The sequence below is a fragment of the Carassius carassius genome, chromosome 21 (genome assembly GCF_963082965.1).
Source record: "Carassius carassius chromosome 21, fCarCar2.1, whole genome shotgun sequence".
NCBI classification, from domain to species: Eukaryota; Metazoa; Chordata; class Actinopteri; order Cypriniformes; family Cyprinidae; genus Carassius; species Carassius carassius.
The window spans coordinates 6,504,717-6,527,075 of record NC_081775.1 but is presented as its reverse complement, the minus strand read 5'-3'; the positions used below and the strand labels follow the sequence as shown (position 1 = coordinate 6,527,075).

Genomic DNA, 22,359 nt, shown 5'->3' with positions numbered 1-22,359 from the left:
TCAATACTATTTGTATTTCTACCGGGTGGCAGAAATCTTCCACTTAAGCATGGCACATTGTCAATAAAATTATCTCCAAGTAAAAATAAAAAGCTGTAGATGAAATTACCTAATTAAAAAGTGAGCAATATTTCATATGTTTGAAGAAAATTAGACCTACTTACAAAAAAGAAGACAAAAAATGCATTCTACTGTGTAGAATCAGCCATCAGTTTAGTTTAGTTTATAAAGCACATTTCAAAGCAACAGAATATGCAACCAAATTCTGTACAGAGATAATGAAACAGAATTAACACACTGGATCAAAGCCTTGAAGACAAATGTAAAAATAGAAAGACCCTCAATTAAAAGAAAAAGAATAGGCTACAGATAAGTTTTAGGAAAGAAACAGAAGAGGAAGATCTTGAAAACTGAGAGGGAGACTGTCCATTTTGCCATATATTTTCATTATAACATTCAAACTAAACATATGGCTTACTGTCAGACAAAAATTACATCAGTTTGTAAACTACTAAGAGAATAAAATTGGCAAATGTGTTGCATATGGCAAACTTCATATAAAATGAATGTCAAATAAAATTAACTACTGTACCCTGCTTCGTTTCACAAATAGGCGATTTTTTTTTCTTGATTTTGTTAAACGTGAGTTTTCTTGTAGCTGCTGTAAACACTATATTATATTCTGATGTATTTTATAAGTATTTTGTAAACGCCTCGTGACGCGCCGCTGCGAACTAAACGCCTCAAACAGTTGACTGAGCTTGTTTACTTTGCGCAGTTTGTGTTAGGGGCGTTTATTTCACTCACTGAATTCTTGGAGCCAGTGAGTGCAAAAGCATGATACCACAAGGTCAACACCGTTTGAAAAGCCACTCTCATGATGTTTGCCAAGTAATAAGTCTGTGGAGCAGTCATGGGTTCTGAGGCGCAGAAGGACAGGCTCCGAGAGCTCTTCCGCGCCTGTGATGTGGATCACTCCGGACGCATCGAGAAATGGGAGTTCGTCCGAATATGCTCCGAGCTGCGCGTGCGATCCACCGAGATAGACGCGCTCTTCGCCAGACTTGACACCGACAAAGACGGCACGATCAATCTGGAGGAGTTCATGGACGGCTTTCAGGAGACACACTTGTTGAAGGACGAGGAGATGAGCAGCGAACACGCCGGGGAAAGTTTCTCAGCCGCCTGGGAGGATTTTAAATCCCGCCTCGGAGATCAGCTCAAATTCATCCCCAGGTAAAACACCTGTGCGGTATCTGTCAATTTAAATCCTGAAGGAACGCGTGAAGAAATGTGTACAGTTCCCATTAAAAATTCATTAAAATATAGACCTATCTTTAACGTTCCTAATGGCAATTCTTCAATAGGATTGCAACATAATACAAAACTTTTATTTTTATTTATATACATATATTTAAAAATGTAAGATTTTTTTTTTTTTTTTTTTTTAATGATAACATATTTTAATAATATTCCTAACTATCATCACATTAGGACATTTAAGTTTAAAGGAAATGTTTAGGATTTAAAAACTACTCCCCATTGCCTTGGGCTGTTATTATGAAAGCAGTTACTTTTTTACTTTTCCAGTTCTTATAATGATGTTTATTATCTAACAAAAGGAATGAATATGACATTTTTTGTTGGATTCCCATTGGAATTTCTATTGGAATTTGGAATCAATCGTAAAATATCTTAATGGAAAATTCCTTAGAGGAAGTTGTTACATTTTTATAGGTATTGTTCATATAAAGACAAAAACACACACCAATATTGTAACACATAAAGTCCTAATTATATATAGGGTATTACTATTTATAAATTACTATGATTGATGAAAAAACTATGATTATTTGAGTTAGACAAAATCTCTTTATCTAAGCTTGAATGTGTTGAAAAATATTATTCATTAGCAATAAAATTATACACACACCCACATGCATATACATACATATACACGTATACATATATGTAGTAAAATACTGTTTGTTAGTAATACAATTACACTATATATAAACCATTATTTATATTTATATCTTTGTTTATAAATATTATTAATGTATTATTATTATTGTTGTTGTTATTGATATTGATAAGAACATTTTCCATTACAAAGAACCTTCTGTGTAATAAAATATTTCATTTTATTTTATGTTAATGTTTATTTTAAAAGTATATGATCAGGGAAGCATCTGTTCTGTGTTTAACGGATATTTTGGGGATAGACTGAACTAATCTTATTGAACAGATCAATATTGTAGGATGAAAGATCAGTATAGCTAAAAAGTCCAAATGAAAGAGTATCACATTTCAAAACCAAAGATTGCACTGTATACAGTTACAGTATACCATATTGCAAAACTAAATATATCTGTCCTCGTTTTGTTTATCAGCCTGTGCAAATATCTACAGGTATACGGTAACACACCATTTCAGAGATACGTTAAACTGTTTTCCTAAATGCTGATAAATTGTTAAAAGAATCTTTGTTTTATTTACATTTTGAGATGAGCATGAGATGTTTAGCTGTTGTTGGGTTGATGACGGTCCACACTCAAATTAAGGTTGATGTATCTCATGAGTTGATTCTAGGCAGAGGCTTGACATGAGACACATCACCGTTGTGTCGACAGAACATTGATTAGTCCTGGGCTATCAATACCTCTCTTATTTCACTCATCTGCCATAGCATTTGATGACACGGGTGCTATTTCATAAAAGAGAACAGCAAAGTCATGAGGCTTAAACACATGGAGTTATGACCCCATCTTTTTCAGGTCATGTAGGTGATGTAAACACCATTGGGTTGAATAATGTCTGAAAAACACATGATTGTCCTTAAGCAGAACCCTGTTTTATTTAACTGTGTTTCTGTTCTAGTCGGTGGGTTTTAATGGCTTGGTGTTGTTGTAATGTGTGTAGGATTGACCAGATATCAACGCTGTACCAGAACATCAGTTTGACGGAGCCCAGAATCGTCCCTCAGTATGAAAGAGTTCTTCTCAGTTTCATCAAAGAGAGCCGAATACTGAACTCAGAAATGGAACATCTGGCTCTTGCTGTAAAGAGGTAAACAAACTCATGTATATACATACATACTGGAGTTTTTTTCAGAAATTCCTTGCAGCATGTTTTTATAATAACCATTTATTTTCGTTCTTGAGTTGCTGTATGGTAGTGACTGATTACATCTAATGTGGATTATGTAATTAGATTACATTATTACTTTACATTCAAATACTCATGATTAGACTACAATTGACTACTTTTTTATTGATTACATTACAAAATATAAAAAGGGAGCAAATTATGAATAATTTATTGATCCTTCCTAATTCTTATTTTTATCTGATTACATTTTCTTTTCAAAATCGCTTTGTTTCAGTTTTGTGTAATTGCACCGAGAGACTTGCCACTAGTCAGATGGCTATAATTAAGCTGTTATTAAGCAGCATTAACAAATTAAATATTTAATATATTTAGTGCTTTATTTTAAATTTATTATTATTATTGATGTATAATTTTGCACTTGTTGTCAACAAAGAATGAAATAAATAATCTTTTTCTTCATATTTTATATGAATGTGGTGCAAAACTATCCAATTCAAATCAATGTGCAAATCATCGTAAGTAATATAAAGTAACCAAAAGTAGTCTGATTATTAGGGATGCTCCGATCAGGATATTTGCAGCCGATACCGAGCACCGATTTCTTGTCATGGTGATCGGCCGATATCCAGATGCCGATTCTGATGCTTCAAGCTTTATATAATATATGCAATAATGTTATATAAGTAATCAAAAAATTATTCCTTATACAGTGAACATTTTAATATTCCTTTAAAATGGAGTTTATGCATAACATTATGACGTAACTAAATTATTGTTCAATACAAGTCTGAGCAGGACAAAATAAATAAATAAAACTCCTAAATAACTAATTGGAGTAGTTTGATGCAATTCATTAGGTTTAATTTAGCATTTTCCAATGTTAGAGAGAGGACGAAATAAATAGAAACATTTAAACTCGAACTTGTAAAAGTAACTGATAAGGTTTAATACTGTCCAATATAAGACTGAAGAGAGAAAAAAAAATAGAAACATTTAAACTACCGAAAGAACAAAACGGATTCATTTGATCACGGTCGATAATAGAAGAAAAAAAAAAGCATTCAGATTTTTTGTGGCTGGGTGAATACAAATATTAACTACATTTTTTTAAATATTTTTTTTATATCAGGCAGACATTGATTTTGATTTTGTGTGTGTATTCGTCTGATAGGGGAAGTTGCAGTGACAGAAACGATGAAATTCCAGATAAAGTTTGAAAGGAGTAAAGCCTGTGTTAATGCTACTGAGTCAGCACATGATCAGCGTATTATTTTACTGTTACCCCTTATGGCTCCGATGAGGTTTTGTTCCGTCCTCCACACTGTGCCACCTCACAAAATCCTAACTTAAACATATAGTTCTCCCAGAAATTAACTTCTGGCATATTGGAAAGTATGAAATTCTGTCATATTATCATACTGTGCAGTGTGCTCCAAATATGTATGACTTGCTTTCTTTTGTGGAACATTTTATTTATTTATTTATTTATTTTTGTCCATACAGTGGAAACCAGTAGTAACCAAAACTGTTTGGTTTTTCAAAAGTCGTCTTTTTTTGGTCAATGGAAGAACGAAAGTTTGGTTGTACTGGTTCATTAAGAGAATTGTGTATCATCGCTGCATATGTGTTTGTTCAGAGCCCAGGATCAGACGGCTATACAGCTGAGTGAGATGGAGGAAGAGATGGATCACCGCATCCACACTGCAGAGAGAAACACACGTCTACAGGTCAAGAGAAAACATACGACTTTAAAAAAAAAATTGTATTATTATTTATTATTGAGCATAATTTATTTTATTTATTTATTTGCAAATTAGCGAGAAACTGTTTGTACTGTGAATACTTTACCTCATAAAGTAACTGTATGTAACACCGCTTAATATTATCTCATGAGCATCGGAGAGCTTCTAAAATACATATAAATCAGGGTTCCCGCGGAGTCTTAAAAAGTCTAAAAAAGACTTAAATTCAGAAAGTTAAATTTAAGGCCTCAAAAAGCCTAAAAAACACAATTTTAGGTCTTAAATTTAATTTACCCAAGTCTTAAAATTCTTACCTTCGTTCATTTTGTTAATTGTGATCAAGCGTTGTCCGCCGAAAATAAAATATTAAAACGCCGTAGAACTAATAATAAGTTGGTTGTTTTGTTTTCTAGAAGGCTACGTGATGATGATAATCCCATTGCGTGATCACTGCAGGTATAACTCCTGTAAAGTAGGTGGCGGTATGTAACCCGCCAATAAAGTGAAGGAAGTTGGTTCACTAGCTACCTGCCCGCCGAGTTCGTGCAACGTTAAGTCAGGGCTGTCGTCGAGCGCGTAGTTTTCAAAGATCATGGGGAAGTGTGTGTTTAACATGACTTGGCTCGATAAGGGTGAGTTTTGCAGCTGGTTACAAGCTGTCCCCAGCAATAGATATGAAGCTCGCTGCAAAATATGCAAGAAGATATTACAGCTAGGGACATTGGGTGTGAAGGCGCTCGAGTCTCATGCCAAAGCGGACAAACACCCGCTTGCCATGAAAAACCTTCAGCAGAGTCAAACCATCTCACAGTTCTGTTCGGTATCCCAGCTGCCTAGGCCTACATCATTGTCGATGCCTGGTCCCTCCGGACTCCAAGGCAAAAATGTTACAGCTTCGTCGAGTTGGTCTGATCTTCGGGCTACTTTCGGATCCACTGAGACTTCAAAATCGGAGGTACTTTGGATTCTCCACACCGTGACAAAACATATGTCATATAACAGTAACGATAATATTAGTGACGTTTTCCAGGCAATGTTCCCCGATTCAAACATTGCGAAAACGTTTACGTGCGGACCGAACAAGATCGCTTATATAGCAAGATTTGGTATAGCGGACTTTATCAAGAGAGATCTAATTAACAACATTAGTGGACCGTATGTCTTGATGTTTGAAGAAAGCTTCAACTCATCCACCAAATCCAAGCAACTGGACCTCCACGTTCGTTTCTGGAGCAATGGAGAGGTGTGGTCGAGATACATGGGATCTCAGTTCATGGGACATGGGACAGCGCAGGACCTCCTGAAGCATATCGAAGTAAGTGAGATGGCCTATACTTTACTGTTAATTTGTAAGTCTGTATTTGAACTACCCCATCTAGGGAAATATGCTAAAAATGTAGAGTGCTATATTGTGTAAAATGTGCATATCGTCCTATGGTCTATATGATTTATAACATCTATGCACCATTAGAGCCTATGGAAATAGGTAGTGTTAATTTCGTCAGACGAGACGAAATATGTTCGTTAATGACCTTTTTTTCATGACTAAGACGAGACGATGGCAAGACTGCACCACTGTCCAAAAACGCTGACTAAGACACGCATTAAATTAACTATTAAATTAACACGTATTATTGTTGACGAAAAAAGACGAGACGAAAATTTTTGCATAAAATAAAAACTAAGATAAAATCTCTCTTCATTTTCGTCTACCATCGTCTCTGCTTTTTCATCAGCTGTTACACCTTTAAAAGAGTTAGGATCCCGCTTATTACATTGCTACCTACCAAATAAAACAATAATTTGACACAAAATTATGATTTAAAAGTTTATTGATTTAAAAACGATTGTATTGCTTCCACTAAAGAAAATAGTGCGCTCCGTCTCTACGGTTAGAATCATGTGTGTTAATGGCAACGTTCTGTTTTTCATGGCAACGGTGTGTTATAGTTAGCAGCGATCTGTTATCAAGAAATAAAATGGTGTGTGCGTAGAAAGAATTCGTCCACACGCCACTGCGGCTCAAATAATAATAATAAATAAATAAAAAATCCTGAGCGCAACAAGTTCACCGTCTAGGCAGGCTTTTTGTGTTAAATTATATTTCCTGTCGCTGCGCTGGCATTTATTGTACATGACAGCTTATGTCCCGATGACCGGTCCGTTGCATTAACTTACGATTAAAAGCAGTATCAATAAAGTAAAATATGTGATGTGCAGTCAAGCTCGAGTCCTAAATCAGAAATTGTAAATCATTAGCATTCAACAAAAATCATTCAACAAGTGTATTTTGTCAGGTAAATTTTGACATTTAACCAATGTTTGAGTTATGTGAAACACTTTTTTACTAAAATGTTTATCAGTAATAATCTCAATAATAATGTGTTATTTTAAAAAAAGACTACAATGTTTTTTACTAAAACTAGACTAAAAATATATTGAGTTCTTTTTTGACTAAAACTAGACTAAAACTAAAAGACTTTTAGTTGACTAAAACTTGACTAACAAAAAAAGATATGTAAATGACTAAATATGACTAAAACTAACAAGGACATTTGGCACAAGACTAAGACTAAATTAAAAATAGGTGACGAAATTAACACTAGAAATAGGCCTAATTATTTTTTCAGTCGGCATAGTTTGCACATGGGGTGAAAAAGAGTAGTGCATTCCAGATTCACATTCATATTCAGCCTGCCAGTTTTATAATATTCTTATTCAACATTCAGCTTTCAATACTGTATGTTGGTTCCATCTAAAGTCATTGGTTCCATTGAGATAATTGATAGGCTAGATAATGTAGAGGGAGGTTCAAGTATTAGCCTACTTAAATTTCTTTTAGATGCTTTGTTAAGGACTGTGGAGAGAAGCTCATCAGCCTCTCTTTAATTTCTGTTAATAATTCTGTTAATCTGCATCAGCTCCATACTAGAAGAAAGGTTGCAGTTTATGTAGCTGAATTTATACATGAATGTAATCTTTAAGCTTTTTTCTTCTTATTTTCCAAAAGGAGGCATTGCATCCTTTGGACCGCGGCAGGCTGATTTCAGTGTCCATGGATGGACCGAATGTGAATTTTAAGCTTTTGGACCTACTCCAACAGGACCATGCAGAGAAGTATGGGGGTGCACAGGTTTTAGTATACACGTTTCCTTTGTGCATTGGAACAATACAAAAATGCAGAGAGAAAAAAGACAGGAGTGCCAATATTTTTCAGTCATGACTATGCATATTTGACTGACTTATTTTCTCACACTTTTTTGTAGGTGATGCCATTGTCCAACAGTTTGAATCGTTCCTGTCTGCTGAGGCAAGGATGAAGAATTCCTTGCCTTCCAGCCATTTGAGAGACGTTTAGACACCTTCTTGCGTGAGAGATTAAGAGGTCCCTACCCTGCTGCTTGGTGTTTTTGCCAGAAGTTACTGCTCCTTTCACATGGCCAGGCCACTGTTGAAAGGGGATTTTCTATCAACAAGGAGGTGGAGACCAAAACATGCAACAGGACACAATTGTTGCACAAAGGCTCATATGTGACTTTGTTACAATGCATTGGGATGTCATTCAGGTCCCCCTTACCAAGGAACTTATGGCATCTGTGGGTGCAGCCCGGTCAAAATAAAGACTCTTTCTTGATCAAGAGCGCATCAGAAAAGAAAAGGAATCTCAGAGTCAGAAAAGAAAGCTGGCTGAGCAGTGTCTGGTGGACCTTAAGAAAAGAAAGACAAACTTAGAAGATATGTCTGCCTGTCTTGTCAGGGAGGCAGATACACTAGCAGAACAAGCTGAGGCCACGGCAGGCTCCAAGATGGCTCAGCTTCTCTCAAAGTCCAATGCCCTGAGAAGGGCACACAAAGAAAAACTTGCAGAACTGAAAGCCCTTAAAACTGAGATTGATGCTAAAGGGGATGAACTCAGACATATGTAGGGTTAGGTTGTATGTACTAGTGTTGTGTTGGGAATATGGATATCAGAAGTTCAGTATTTTCATCTGTTTTATTGCTGAGTTTCTTTGATATTTTTCTCTAAGTGTATCAATAAACACTAGAATGTTTAAGAATTTCTGGGATCATTCTAATGTTTCTATTTATGTGTCGTGTTGGTCTTAAACTTCACACATCATGGTCTTAAAAGGTCTTAAAAAGGTCTTAAATGTAACAAACTGAAACCTGCAAGAACCCTGATAAATGCAATATGCAAAATATTTATTTTATAAAACAGGTGCGGTATAGATATTTACACTCTTTACCATAATGATAAGTCACATTGTTTATCAAATTTGATACTGTTTAATAGTACTACTTTTTTGTGATCAAACACACAAGAAGACATTTATAACAAAATTACTTAATATTACACTGACAATGAATTGAGTAATCCACTTAAATACAGTACGCTTAATCTTTATTATTCTTGCAAGAAAATACAATTCTTAAAAATGAATGGGTGTATAGGGGACTATGCTGATATGAAACAAGACATTTTAATGTCTTTTGCAGGCATCCCTCAATTCATATATATATACGGTTTTCTTTTTCATCGACACAATCGAGGATGGAAATTTTAATTGATTAGATATTACTTCAGAGCTGGTATTTATTTCGTTTCTATGGATACAGCGCTCTGTTTATTGTGAGTTAGGAGTTGATATAGGCAGCTCTAAATGAAGTAGATCATGTGAGTGTCTTGGATCACATTCAAGGCTTCATTTATCCATGACATCACTTTTTAGTGCAGACAATCTTCGACAGTCCTGCATGTGTTCTTGTTCCTTATCAGAGACCCATGTTCCATGACTTATCTCGTTATGTAATGTGAAATGAACCGACTGTTTGTTTAACAGCACCTGTTCAAGTTCCTGTGAAAAGTAAAAAGCATTTCTATCCATTAGTGCACTGATATTCCTAAACATTTTGTCACCTTAATTGTCTTGATCTAATGTTTTAAACTTCTGTACAGAGCTTTTCATGTCTTATTTTAATATTTTATATAACTACGATATTTTGACTTGTTTGCAACCATGCAGTCATCGTTTCATCTTATTACAACACATTTGGAATTTTTACATCATCATGATTTGTTTTTTCAGTTTTCACTCATGATGTTACCATTTGTTTTAGAAATGTTATAAAATGCAAAGATTTATTATTTTTACCACCAGCTTATGGATTCTGTTCTGTTCTAGGAGTCTAAAAAAGCTGAGGCGACTCTGAGCAGCATGAAACACCAGTACGAGTCTCAGATATGTGAACTACAACAGAAGATACAGACTCTGCAGATGGTGACTGACTCCTACTGATTCAAAATAATAATGGGCATATATAGATTTAATCAGTATTATTCAGCAGCTTTTTCGCTTACTTACCCTCCTCCATCCCCAGCTCCTCCTTTCGCCACAATCAGGGCTCCTCGTTGAATTAGACTCCGTTTTTCTTGAACAATGTGGTGCAATTAAATATCATTAAGTACGTTAATGATATCTGCTTTGTTCTGTTTATCCTGTTGGTTTGGGGGTTATGGTCTACTAAATAATTATTCTAATAATGTTATTGTTTACTGCAGAGCTGCATTCAAATCTGTTTCATACAGTAACTGATGAACTTTGCATCACTGACATAGTTATTTAACTGAATTCAAACAATTACTGAACTACATCAAGCTGAATTGTGATGCTATTGTCATCTGAAGAGCTGCTTAAAAACTAAATTCAATTAGTTTAAAAATGTATGAGCTCTACAACATCGGCACTGTTATTGAACTTGATTGAATCAACATTAAACTGACTAAATAACAATGCTATTGTCTTATAGAGCTGATTATAGCTGAACTTAACTTGTTTAATGATTGATGAACATTTGCACTGTTATTGAACTGAATTACCTGTTATTGAATTAATATTGAACTCACTTGAGATGAATAATTCCACTATTGTCTTTGGAGCTGATTTATAGTTCATAATTGATGAACTTGCAACATTGACACTTATTGAACTAAATAAACTAAAGCTCTCAATTGTTTCATAAGTGATGAATTTGGAAATATTAACACTTTTATTTTTCTACTTTGAAACAATCTGTATTGTATGTATTTATATATATATATATATATATATATATATATATATATATATATATAATTTTTTTTGTCTTTTTTAAGATCGAAAACCAAAACAGGAGTAGCAGCCTCAAAGAGGAAACTTCAGCACTGAAACGGCAGAACAATGAGTTATTACTGGTATAGCTCCTACTTGAATCTGAATAGGTCATTAAAAATTGTGTATGATGTTATATAATGTGTTTTTGTTTTACATTCTTCTTTCAGCAAAACCAGAAGTTGAAACAGGAGCTTTTGGAGTCCCAAACTAATATTGCGTTCTTGCAGAGTGAGCTGGACTCTCTCAAGAGTGATCTCACAGACCAGAGCATCAACTTTGAACGGTACGTATGTGTGTGTTTGTTTGTCACAGTTAACTAGTTATTGATGAATATGTGATAAACCCTTTGGATTCGGATCTTCAGATCAGGAATTTTTAAGAAGCCAATCAAATATGTACTCTGAAGTAACTCAGACCGTCTCTTCTGACTCAGTCTGACACTCCCAGCTGGATGTGTAATGTCAATACCGTGTCAATAATGAAAGAACACAGACTCTCGTTCCCCTGCGTGAAGGCTCTGAGTGGCTGTAAACCGGTTTTGTGAGTGTTTGCAGTGCTGACATCATCAGAGCAGGATATCCTGGTGTCACGCGTCACACTGCACAGGAATGTCTGGACCTTGTCACCTAGTAACTACAAAACAGAGCATAGTTTACATGTATTATAATGAGTGTTACAGTGTAAAAACATAAGGAAACCCAAATATTTAATGACTGTCTACATTAGGTGAAACCAACGAAAGCTATGTTTAACAGACAGTTGAAACAGTAGAAACCTGCTTAAGAAATCAACTGAAATTGGTAACACTTTAGTCTTTTAGGCTGTTCTTTAGGCTGTTTTTTTAGCTTAAATTAATAGCATATTCTGCATGATCATAGTTTAGGTCTCTTAATCCTATATGTTCAGGTTAATCCTAAATATGTTGATCTGTGTGTTTGTACAGAGATGAGGCTCTTATGAAGTGTTTCTCTGAGGAGAGAGGTAACCTGGAGAGACAGATCGAGGTGCTTCAGTGAGTTGAACACACACAGCACGTGAAACTACTGCTACTGTAGGAACTCTTCTTGCTAACACCAGATATGCCTTAACATTGTTTTTAATTAATGCTATTTCTAAGCCATATTGAGACAGATTCACTTGCAGGTTATTTAAGAAATCAGAAAAAAAATCAAAACACATTCAAACTGGAGATGTCTCCAGGAAAGTCTGCAGTAGAAACCAGATGCACTGACATTATAAGGAATATTGAGACTTATTGAAGTTAAAAATTTAGAAAAATTAATTAATTATTTACACATCTTACAATTTTGATCAGTTCCAAATGTTTATTTATTTTTTTATTTTATTTTTTATTGCATCTCTATTTAAATTTAATAACGCATTTGTGACTTAAAGGGATATATTATCCAAAAATGAAAATTACCTTATGATTTACTCACCCTCAAGACTGTATTGTATCACTCAAAATTATATTGTAGAGAGCACTGGTGTCAAAAGTTTTTACAGTCTACTTAAGGTTCTGGGAAACACAGCAATGAGCATTTGAACAAGAAGAGAAGTTGTAGAAGAGCAAAACACTAACATAATCAAATACTGTTTTCTGATTTGTCTTTGTATTTCAGTATGCTTCACAAAGATGCATGACAATGACAGTATATGTGGCATGCATATGTTATTCAAACAGCCGTTTCAATAACAGATTTGACTTGTGAAATCTCGAAACATGACTACCCATGAACATGATTGTTATTAGCACAGTGTAAAGTGTGTAAAGTGTGAAAATGGAACAAGATGACAGGTTAACAAGTGCGAAAGCACCCAAAAATGATAATTATCCCATCATTTACTCACCCTCAAGTCATCCTAGGATTATATGACTTTCTTTTTCAGACAAATCAGTTATACAAAAAAAAAAAACATGTCCTGGCTCTTCCAAGCCTTATAATGGCAGTGAATAGATGTTGAGATTTTGAAGCCCAAAAAAGTCCATCCATCCATCATAAAAAGTGCTCCACATGGCTCTGAGGGGTTAATAAAGGCCTTGTAGCAAAGCAAAGCGATGTGTTTGTATAATAAAAATATCCATATTTAAAACTTTATAAGCCATAATCTCTTACTAACTATTGTTCATGAGAGAGTGGCGTAGCGTAAGCACTGGTGAGAAGTAAAACAAAACAAAACACCGGTCACGAATGAGAAGTACAAAACTAGGATTTGTAAAAAAAAAAACATGTCAAATAATTTCAATAAAAGCCAAGAGGAGGCTGGTTTTCCTTTGCTGTAAACAAAACTTGGTTCTTGCGAGACTAGCATTTTCTTCCTGGAGCTTACGCTACACCTACGTCATTCGCTGGAATGGAATCTCTTGTGAATGTGTGTATGACAGCGCAAACTAGAGATTATGCTTCATAAAGTTTTAAATACGGATATTTCAGATACACAAATGCACTGCTTGATTTCAGAAAGCCTTTATTAACTCTCCTGATCCATGTGGAACACTTTTTATGATGGATAGATGCACTTTTTTGGGCTTCAAAACTAAACTCTAAACTCTTAAGCTCTTTCAGTTGTTTGAATTGGGTTATACTTAAAAAATAAATCAAAATCCTTAGACTGTGGAAGGGCAAAATAATCAAATGAAGTATCATGAAGTATCAAGGCATTCACTGCCTCTATCATCTTTCCCTTAATCCCCCTCTCTCTCACTCTGCACATTGAGTTTCTCTGCAATATAAAATAAGCACTTTCAATAATCTATATTAATTATGCAGCCATCAATTGTATGTCCCAATGATCACAGTCCTACTACTGAGGACCTTATAAATCATAAAAGCACATATTTTTCTAAGAGTATAGCCAGCATGTTTAGTTTTGCTTAAACTTTAGCTGAAGGATCGTGCTCTGACTCAAAAGCTGAACTGTCCACCCTCTCTTGTTCAACAGCAGGAGCACTTGCAGCACTACTGCTACTGTTGCTTCCTTCGTCACCTTCAAAATAAATAAGTATTGTACACTAAGCTACAAATTGTAGGCTATAAATGGAAAATCAACTTCTGGTCAATTTTGGCACAAAAAAACTATACTTTCAAAAAATATATGTATATTATCATATTATTATACAACAGAGTAAAGATACAAATAAAATAAACTGACTTTCAGGGTTTTTTTAGGTAGGTCTTGCATTAGTTTTTAGGTACAGAAATTAAATAAAGTAATCAAATGTAAAACAGCATTGCATTTTGGACTATAAATGAAAGATTATTATTTATTTAACTTAAAAAAGCTTTTTAATCAAGAGTAGTGAGTGATTTCTTGGTTGTTGCTGTTGGATTAATATAAAGAGTGTCACTTTAAGAGAATGCACTGATACAGTGTATTGAACAAGAGTGAATGATTTGTAGAGGTTTTTTTTATCGCTGTTGTTGTAATGTCTGGGAATCCAGAATGCGCTTCCATCAGCAGAAACATATATTAGCTGAACCCTGTTTGTTTTACGTGTTATTTATAGTAAACGATATTACAGATGCTTTGTCAGATTTAAGTTGAACAGCGTTCCCAGCGCGTGCCGAACCGTGTGTGGTGAACTGAACGGTTCGTTTTTTTCAGTGAACTATCCCATTCCTAACTGGCGAACATGGCTGGGATTTTGCACCAATTTGCTGCGTCTGTGGCCAGGGCTTTTCTCCTTTTTATACGTTCCCTCTCTGCTCCTCCTTTGCGTTTACGGCTCCATTTTTTGCGGGATTTTCTAAGATAAAGCCTTCCTCTGGATATAGCCAATTAGGCAGTGCTTCACTGATGTTTGGTCATGTGGTGTTGTCACTTTCACTCCACGATCGCCTGATTCGTAGATTCATAAGACTGTCAATTAATTCGCAGTTGCATACCTGCCTATTGCACGTCAGCCTGATCGGCTGCACAGCGGCAGCCGGCAGACCAGAATGACCGTCAGGCCACCGGGAAATGTCCCGGTGCTCCCGATGGCCAGTCCGCCCCTGCCTAAGATGCCTTAAGGGTGAGTAAATCATGGGATAATTATCATTTTTGGGTGAACTATCGCTTTAAATGAGCTTTCACACTTGTTAACCTGTCGTCTTGTTCCATTCTCACACGGTACTGTACACAGTTTACACTGTGCTAATAACAATCATGTTCATGGGTAGTCATGTTTCAAGATTTCAGAAGTCAAATCTGTTATTGAAATGGCTGTTTGAATAACATATGCATGCCACAGTCATTCACTGTCAATGTCTTGCATCGTTGTGAAGCATACTGAAATACAAAGACAAATCAGAAAACAGTATTTGATTATGTTAGTGTTTTGCTCTTCTACAACTTCTCTTCTTGTTCAAATGCTCAGTGCTGTGTTTCCCAAAACCTTAAGTAGACTGTAAAAACTTTTGACACCAGTGCTCTCTACAATGTAATCTCAGTTAATTTACTCGTAAAACCCAGTTTTTGTCTGATTTTAGTAATCTCCACTAATTAAATGAATAAAGCACCCAGTTTGGATTGAATGAAACAATGAAACATTTTCACAACATATTTTTTGGAACTATGACAAGAAAAGAAATCCAAGGCATTTCTTCCGGTCCAAAAAAAGTTAAAAGCCTAATTTCACATTAAGGCGATCTCAGCAAAAACATAAAAAATGAATAAAACTTTGCACACTGAATGCATTTCGAACTTCAGCCTTCCTCAGGGCGTGTCATGTATAAAAATGAATGATAGGTGTAAGTATAATTAATTTTACATTGGAAGAAACCAAAAAAAGCCATTACATGGGGACATATAGCCTTGCCATTACGAAGTATAAAGGAGATAAAGAGATAGAAAGAGATACTAATAATAATAATAAATGAATAAAATAAAAAATGTAGATTTTGAAGTGTTTTAAAATGCTTAAATACAGTGAATATTCGATCATTGATGTTTCCTCATCATTAACATTATCATCATCTTTTTTGAAAGTTTTTTATTGTATTTTTGATATTTCTGAAATAGGCCTGAACACCATTAACCTAATTATGAAACTAGTCATTTCAAAGAGTGATAATGTTATAAAATATTGTGTTTTTCAAGAGATTAACACAAAGTTAACATGCATTGTGCTCCTCTCTGCTAAATGTTAAAATACTGGTTCTGGACAGATGATTATTAACTACCAGTCTAATGACAGTTTCACTCCTTCTGTAAAGATCTTTTAAATAGTAATATGTAGCCAATGCTTCATATAAGTGCGCTTTTTTTTTGTGCTTTATAGTTGTCCGATTTTGTTGCAAAATTATATTTCTGCTGTTGATCTTGTCCAGGGCAGCAAACAGAAAGCTCCATGACAGTAATGACAGTCTGCGTGCTTCGCTGGAGAACAGTCAGAGCAAGAGTAAGACTCAGGTAAGATCCTCTTGTGACAGCCTTCCTTTACTCAGATGCTGCTGTTTGAGAGAAATGTTTGCGGATCAGGTTTATACTTTGATGGCTGTGTGTGCTTTTTAAGAGGTGTGGATTAGGGTTCTAGTTTACTGTATATACATTTATGTATATCCAACAGGACAGACGTGATGTTTTTGTCTTACAGCGTGTTAGTGGGATCTCACCTGGAGTTTACATGAGCACCAGAAAGAATGTCTGTTCCTCTTATTTTGATCGGTAAGATATAAAGTTAAGCTCTACATGTACTGATATTGATCACACTTTCTAAACTCTTAGTATTAATTCAGCCCACATACTGTATATAGACTCCATTTAAAATATTTACAGATGCATCAATATTAAAAATGTGGCTAATGAAACAAGCTAACAAATAGTTTTCATATTGTATCTGATAACTGATAAATGGAACATATTAAAAATATATAATAGTTTGTCAAAAAATAAATAATATTAATAATATAAATTCTGATATTTACATATAGAAGTACTATTAAATTATTATAAATATTCTATAAATAAGTGTCTATAAATAATTTTCTATATAGTTCTTTTCTAATATTTGTAATTTATTTTATTGGTTTTCAGTTAATTTTAGTCAATTTGTTGTGTTTTTTGTCATTATTACTATTTTATTTAATAGGATTATAGTGTTTTTTTTTTTTTTTAGTTTCAGTTGTTTTAGTACTAAACATAATGAAACAACTAAACGAAAATGGGAAATCAGGGTTAACACTGACTGATGCAATAAGTAAAAAATAAATCTCACACATAATGTGTGATAATCAGTATGGTTTAACCAATATATTGTATTTAATGAAGAAGTTTGAAATATAGAAAATCAATTGATAGAATGTTTGCCATTTTAAATTGACAGTGATGTGATCATTGTAATACCTGCATACTGAATTATGATTGGTTTCTTCTTTCTTACATCTAATTAACCATGTAACATCCTTTACATGGCAAAGAAAGTGTCACATTGATTCTGACAGAAAGCCGACTCTGATGCAGGTTACCAATTACATAGAACTAAATTCTAAAATGAATGCACAACTATTTCCTCTAGGAAATGCAAATCTAGTTTCTAGTAGCTGTGTTGTTGACACATTGAATACTTCCGCAGGTGCTGTAACACATTTTCGGATGAGGACTTTGATCAGTTTGGGCTGATGGAGGATCTGCGCAGACCGAACTGTGATTCTCTGGCTCTGGCCCTGTGCGATCCCATGCGCAGACGCAGCTGTGAGGAAGACAGTCTTCCCGACAGCTGCGTGGACAGCGGCATGTCTACCCTGCGATCGAATAATGGCTACGATTACGAGCATGAGAGAACGTCCTGTCCAAGTCCTGTGCAAGCAGAGGACAGTAACACCACTGTGTCTGGAGACACTTCGGATACAGAGGTATGATGTCAGGGAATCAGACAATCTCACTTTTCTTCAGAATGGGTTTCATTTCATTCATAACATTTTACACTCTTGTTGTAAAGATGTACATTTAAGTATACTTTAGAAAGAGTACTTGTTATTTAAACAAAGTACTTTACAAGAATATATTTAAGTGTGAATTAAAAGTCATGTTTTCAGACACTTAATTGCAATGATAATTGCAAATGAATGAACATATATTATGACTTTAAATTTAGATTAAATGCAATTAGCTGATCTTTGCTTTTTTCTTAAGTACCGTATTTTTCAGACCATAAGTCGCACCTGAGTATAGGTCGCATCAGTCCAAAAATACGTCATGATGAGGAAAAAAATATATATAAGTCGCACTCGACTATAAATCGCATTCATTTAGAACCAAGAGAAAACATTACCGTCTCCAGCCGCGAGAGGGCGCTCTATGTTTTCAGTGTAGACTACAGGAGCACTGAGCAGTATAAAGCGCCCTCTCGCGGCTGGAGACGGTAATGTTTTCTATTGGTTCAGGTCTCTTTGTTCATTTCTCTTGGTTCATGTCAAATTAATTTTGATAAATAAGTCGCACCTGACTATAAGTCGCAGGACCAGCCAAACTATGAAAAAAAGTGCGACTTATAGTCCGGAAAATACGGTACATATTTATATGTGATTTATTCATTCTATTGTCTGTTGAAATATGGTTAAAGTTTACAGCTGAATGTACTGATAAGCATTTATGTTACAAAGATATACTTTAATGTAATTTCTAATGAAAAGTATGTTTTTACATAGTATTGTATACTTGTATTTATTTGCAATTATGGATTTGTAATGATGAAGATGCAATTTAGTACAATTAAAATATATTTAAAAAAGAAATGTCAAATACTACAGTTAAATTGATAATCAAGTGTGACGTGTTAGTCAACATATCTAAATAAATATAATAAGAGTCCCCATTTTAAGCACAACAAAAGATTATTTAAAAAATAATTATTTAAAATCATATTTTTTAAGGAAAACTTAAAGGGTTAGTTCACCCGAGAATTTAAATTTGTCCAATCTTCTACTCACCCTCGAAGCATTCTAGGTCTATGTGACTTTCTTCTTTCAGAATAATCCAATCGGAGTTAAATAAAAAATTGTCCTTGCTCTTCCAACCCTTTCAATGGGGATAAGCGGGTGTTTGTTGTCAGCTGTTCAGAAGATGTAAAATGAAGTGCGCGCATCTGTAATAAAACGTCCCTCACACAGCTCCGGGGTCAGCGCTGCATGGTTAGTGACGAGTCAGCAGAAGTGAGAAAAAAAGTATTATTTACATTTGAAATCGTACTCGGTTACTAAACGTAACCTCGGTTCTCTCTAGAAGAGCGAACGAGTACTGCGTCTTAGCTAAGACGCTACGGGAAAAGTCTCTTTTCACGAAATACTGAAGCAAAAAATTATCCTTAATTTTGTATTTTTGTAAAGCGCATTTGCAGCAGTACACAGCCATAGGCGAGACGGCTCGTTCGCTCATTGGCTTGTTCTGCGGCAACTGCACAGCCTATCGCTTCGCGCCCTTCTTGCCACTTCCCGCCGAAACGGGTGTGGCCCAACCTATAAAAGGAGCTCAAAAAGGCTGACTCACCTGATTTATTTCATCGCCGAAGCGAACCAGAGTGAATCGTGCGCACGGCAGAGAACGCAGTACTCGTTCGCTCTTCTAGAGAGAACCGAGGTTACGTTTAGTAACCGAGTACGTTCTCTTACGAGAGCTCTCTCGTACTGCGTCTTAACTAAGACGCTACGGGAACCCAATGTAAAACACCGTGCGCGCAGGGATCACACACCAATAAACCTGAAGCAACGCCCAGGATTTACAGTGCACAGTCACCTGAGGGACTCACAGAGAGTCCAGGACAGAAAAGGGAAAAAGCCCTCCGTCCTATATCTAGCAGCATCCGTAGATGCGGCAATATGACATAACACAGCCGAGGCAAGGCCTTACCAATGTGGCAATGCGGGTCTTACGCAATACTGCCCATATAACAGTCGGCAGCGCATAGTGCTTGTGAACTCAGAATTCCCCTCTGGGCCCTGATTCGACTATACCGACAACAGCCTTGCTTGCAAGGCGGGGACCTCCAGGTTATAGAACCTGATAAATGTAGACGGCGAAGCCCAACCTGCCGCCATACATATATCCTGCAAGGAGATCCCAGTAGACCACGCCCACGACGAGGCGACGCCTCTTGTGGAGTGTGCTCTGACGCCCAACGGGCACTGAAGGCCCCTGGAAGCGTAAGCTAACGCTATGGCATCAACTATCCATCTGGATAGAGTCTGTCTCGAAACAGCCATTCCCTTGGAACGTCCACCGAACGAGACAAACAGCTGCTCCGTCTGCCTAAAAGCAGCAGAGCGAGACACATAAGCTCTTAAAACCCTGACAGGGCAAAGAAGACTCGAGTCTCCATCCTCCCCTGACACCGGCAGGGCAGACAGGGCAATAACCTGAGCCCGAAACGGTGTTTTGAGGGATTTCGGCACATAACCGTGCCTAGGTTTGAGTATGACCCTTGAGTCATTGGGCCCAAACTCCAAGCACGACTGGCTCACCGAGAGCGCGTGCAAATCACCCACACGCTTCACAGAAGCGAGAGCCAACAAGAATACTGTCTTGAACGACAGATGCTGAAGGCTAACCGATTGGATAGGCTCAAAAGGGGGACCCTTCATGGCCTCCAAAACCACCGCGAGGTCCCACATAGGGACTGACGGAGGTCTGGGAGGATTCAGCCTCCTAGCTCCTCTGAGGAACCGGATGACTAAATCGTTCCTTCCTATTGACTGACCGGACGCCGTTTCAGAAAACGCCGCGATGGCCGCCACATAAACTTTGAGCGTGGATGGGGCTCTGCCCTTATCCAACAGCTCCTGTAGGAAGGAGAGGACCTCCGTCACCTCACAACTAAGGGGTGAATAACCTCGAGCTGTGCACCAGCTGGAGAACACCGACCACTTCGAGGCATTCAGATGTCGTGTCGACGGAGCTCTAGCCTGAGTGATGGTATTTTGCACTCCCACTGCGAGATCAGCGGGTAACCGTTGAGCGCCCACACATGGAGGGACCACAACTCCTGTTGAGGGTGCCAAATCGAGCCCCTGGCCTGCGAGAGGAGGTCCCTCCTCAACGGTACCGGCCACGGGGCGACATCTGCTAACTGCATCAAATCTGGGAACCATGGTTGGTTCTTCCAAAGAGGTGCTACAAGCAGTATTGAACATCTCGTTTCTCTCACCCGTTCTGTCACCTGCGGAAGGAGGGAGACGGGAGGGAACGCATAAAGCGGGCAGCACGGCCATCTCCGTGACAGTGCGCTTTCGTTCTTGGAAAAGAACGCGGGGCAGTGAGCGTTTTCGTGGGACGCAAAGAGGTCCACCTCCGCCATGCCAAATCTCTCCCACAACAGCCGGACTGTTTGCGGATGTAGAGACCATTCGCCCGTAGGAACATTGCCTCTGGACAGCCTGTCTGGACCCAGATTCTGCAGTCCAGGCACATGCACTGCTCTCAGCGAGCGCACGTTGCGCTGAGCGCAAACCAGGAGGCGTTCCGTCAGCCTGCACAGGTTTCGGGACCCGAGACCGCCCTGGCGATTTATGTAGGACACCACGGACATGTTGTCCGCACAGACTACGACGTGGTGATCCTTGATATGGGGACAAAAGCGCGTCAGCGCGTTCTCCACTGCCAGTGTTTCCAGGCAGTTGATATGATGGAGCTCGGGGAAGTCCCCAGGCTTACACCTGATCGGTACCAGCTGTTCGCTGTCCAAGGTGCTAGAGCCGCAACACAGCTCTGATCGACCTTGAAATGCAGCCGGCCAGACGCCCACGCTCTGGCACCCGAGCCTTCAGCCAGAACTGCAGGGGGCGCATGCGGAGCAGGCCCAGCCGCAGAACCGGAGACGCTGAGGCCATGAGACCCAGCATCTTTTGACAGTGTTTGAGCGACACGGTCGCGCCGCAGCGGAAAAAACTCGCTGCGCGCTGACTGCCCATCGCGCGCTGTGGTGACAGCCGCGCCGTCATGGAACACGAGTTCAGAACTATACCCAGAAACAGGATCGTCTGACTGGGGTTCAGCGAACTCTTCGCCCAATTGACACTGAGGCCGAACTTCTTGAGGTGATCAAGTAAAACGGCCCTGTGGTCCACGAGCTCCGCTCGTGATCGGACCAGAACGTCCAAATAATTCAGCACTCGTATGCCTCTGAGTCTGAGAGGAGTGAGCGCTGCATCCATGCACCTCGTAAACGTACGAGGAGCCACGGAGGACTGTAAACTGGTATGCCTGGCCCTCGAAGGCGAATCTCAAATATCGCCTGTGGTTTGACGCTATCTGTATTTGAAAATACGCGTCCCTCAGATCTATTGACATGAACCAGTCCCCTCTGCGAATCTGCGCGAGGAGTTTCCTGGTCGTAAGCATTTTGAAACTGCGTTTCATCAATGCCTTGTTCAGCTGTC

At 37.6% G+C, this 22,359-nt stretch overlaps 1 protein-coding gene across 1 annotated transcript in view; it reads left to right on the top strand.

The window, feature by feature from the left end:
* Positions 1–824: 824 nt before the first annotated feature.
* The window catches only part of rasef (RAS and EF-hand domain containing), a 33,943-nt gene continuing 12,408 nt past the window's right edge, over positions 825–22,359 (top strand). The window contains exons 1-10 of the mRNA XM_059503119.1: positions 825–1,236; positions 2,923–3,069; positions 4,748–4,838; positions 10,037–10,132; positions 11,008–11,085; positions 11,173–11,288; positions 11,949–12,017; positions 16,318–16,399; positions 16,584–16,654; positions 17,562–17,841. Of these exons, the coding sequence (XP_059359102.1) occupies positions 914–1,236; positions 2,923–3,069; positions 4,748–4,838; positions 10,037–10,132; positions 11,008–11,085; positions 11,173–11,288; positions 11,949–12,017; positions 16,318–16,399; positions 16,584–16,654; positions 17,562–17,841 (1,353 nt within the window). The 5' untranslated portion in view covers positions 825–913. The remainder of the gene's footprint in view (positions 1,237–2,922; positions 3,070–4,747; positions 4,839–10,036; positions 10,133–11,007; positions 11,086–11,172; positions 11,289–11,948; positions 12,018–16,317; positions 16,400–16,583; positions 16,655–17,561; positions 17,842–22,359) is intronic.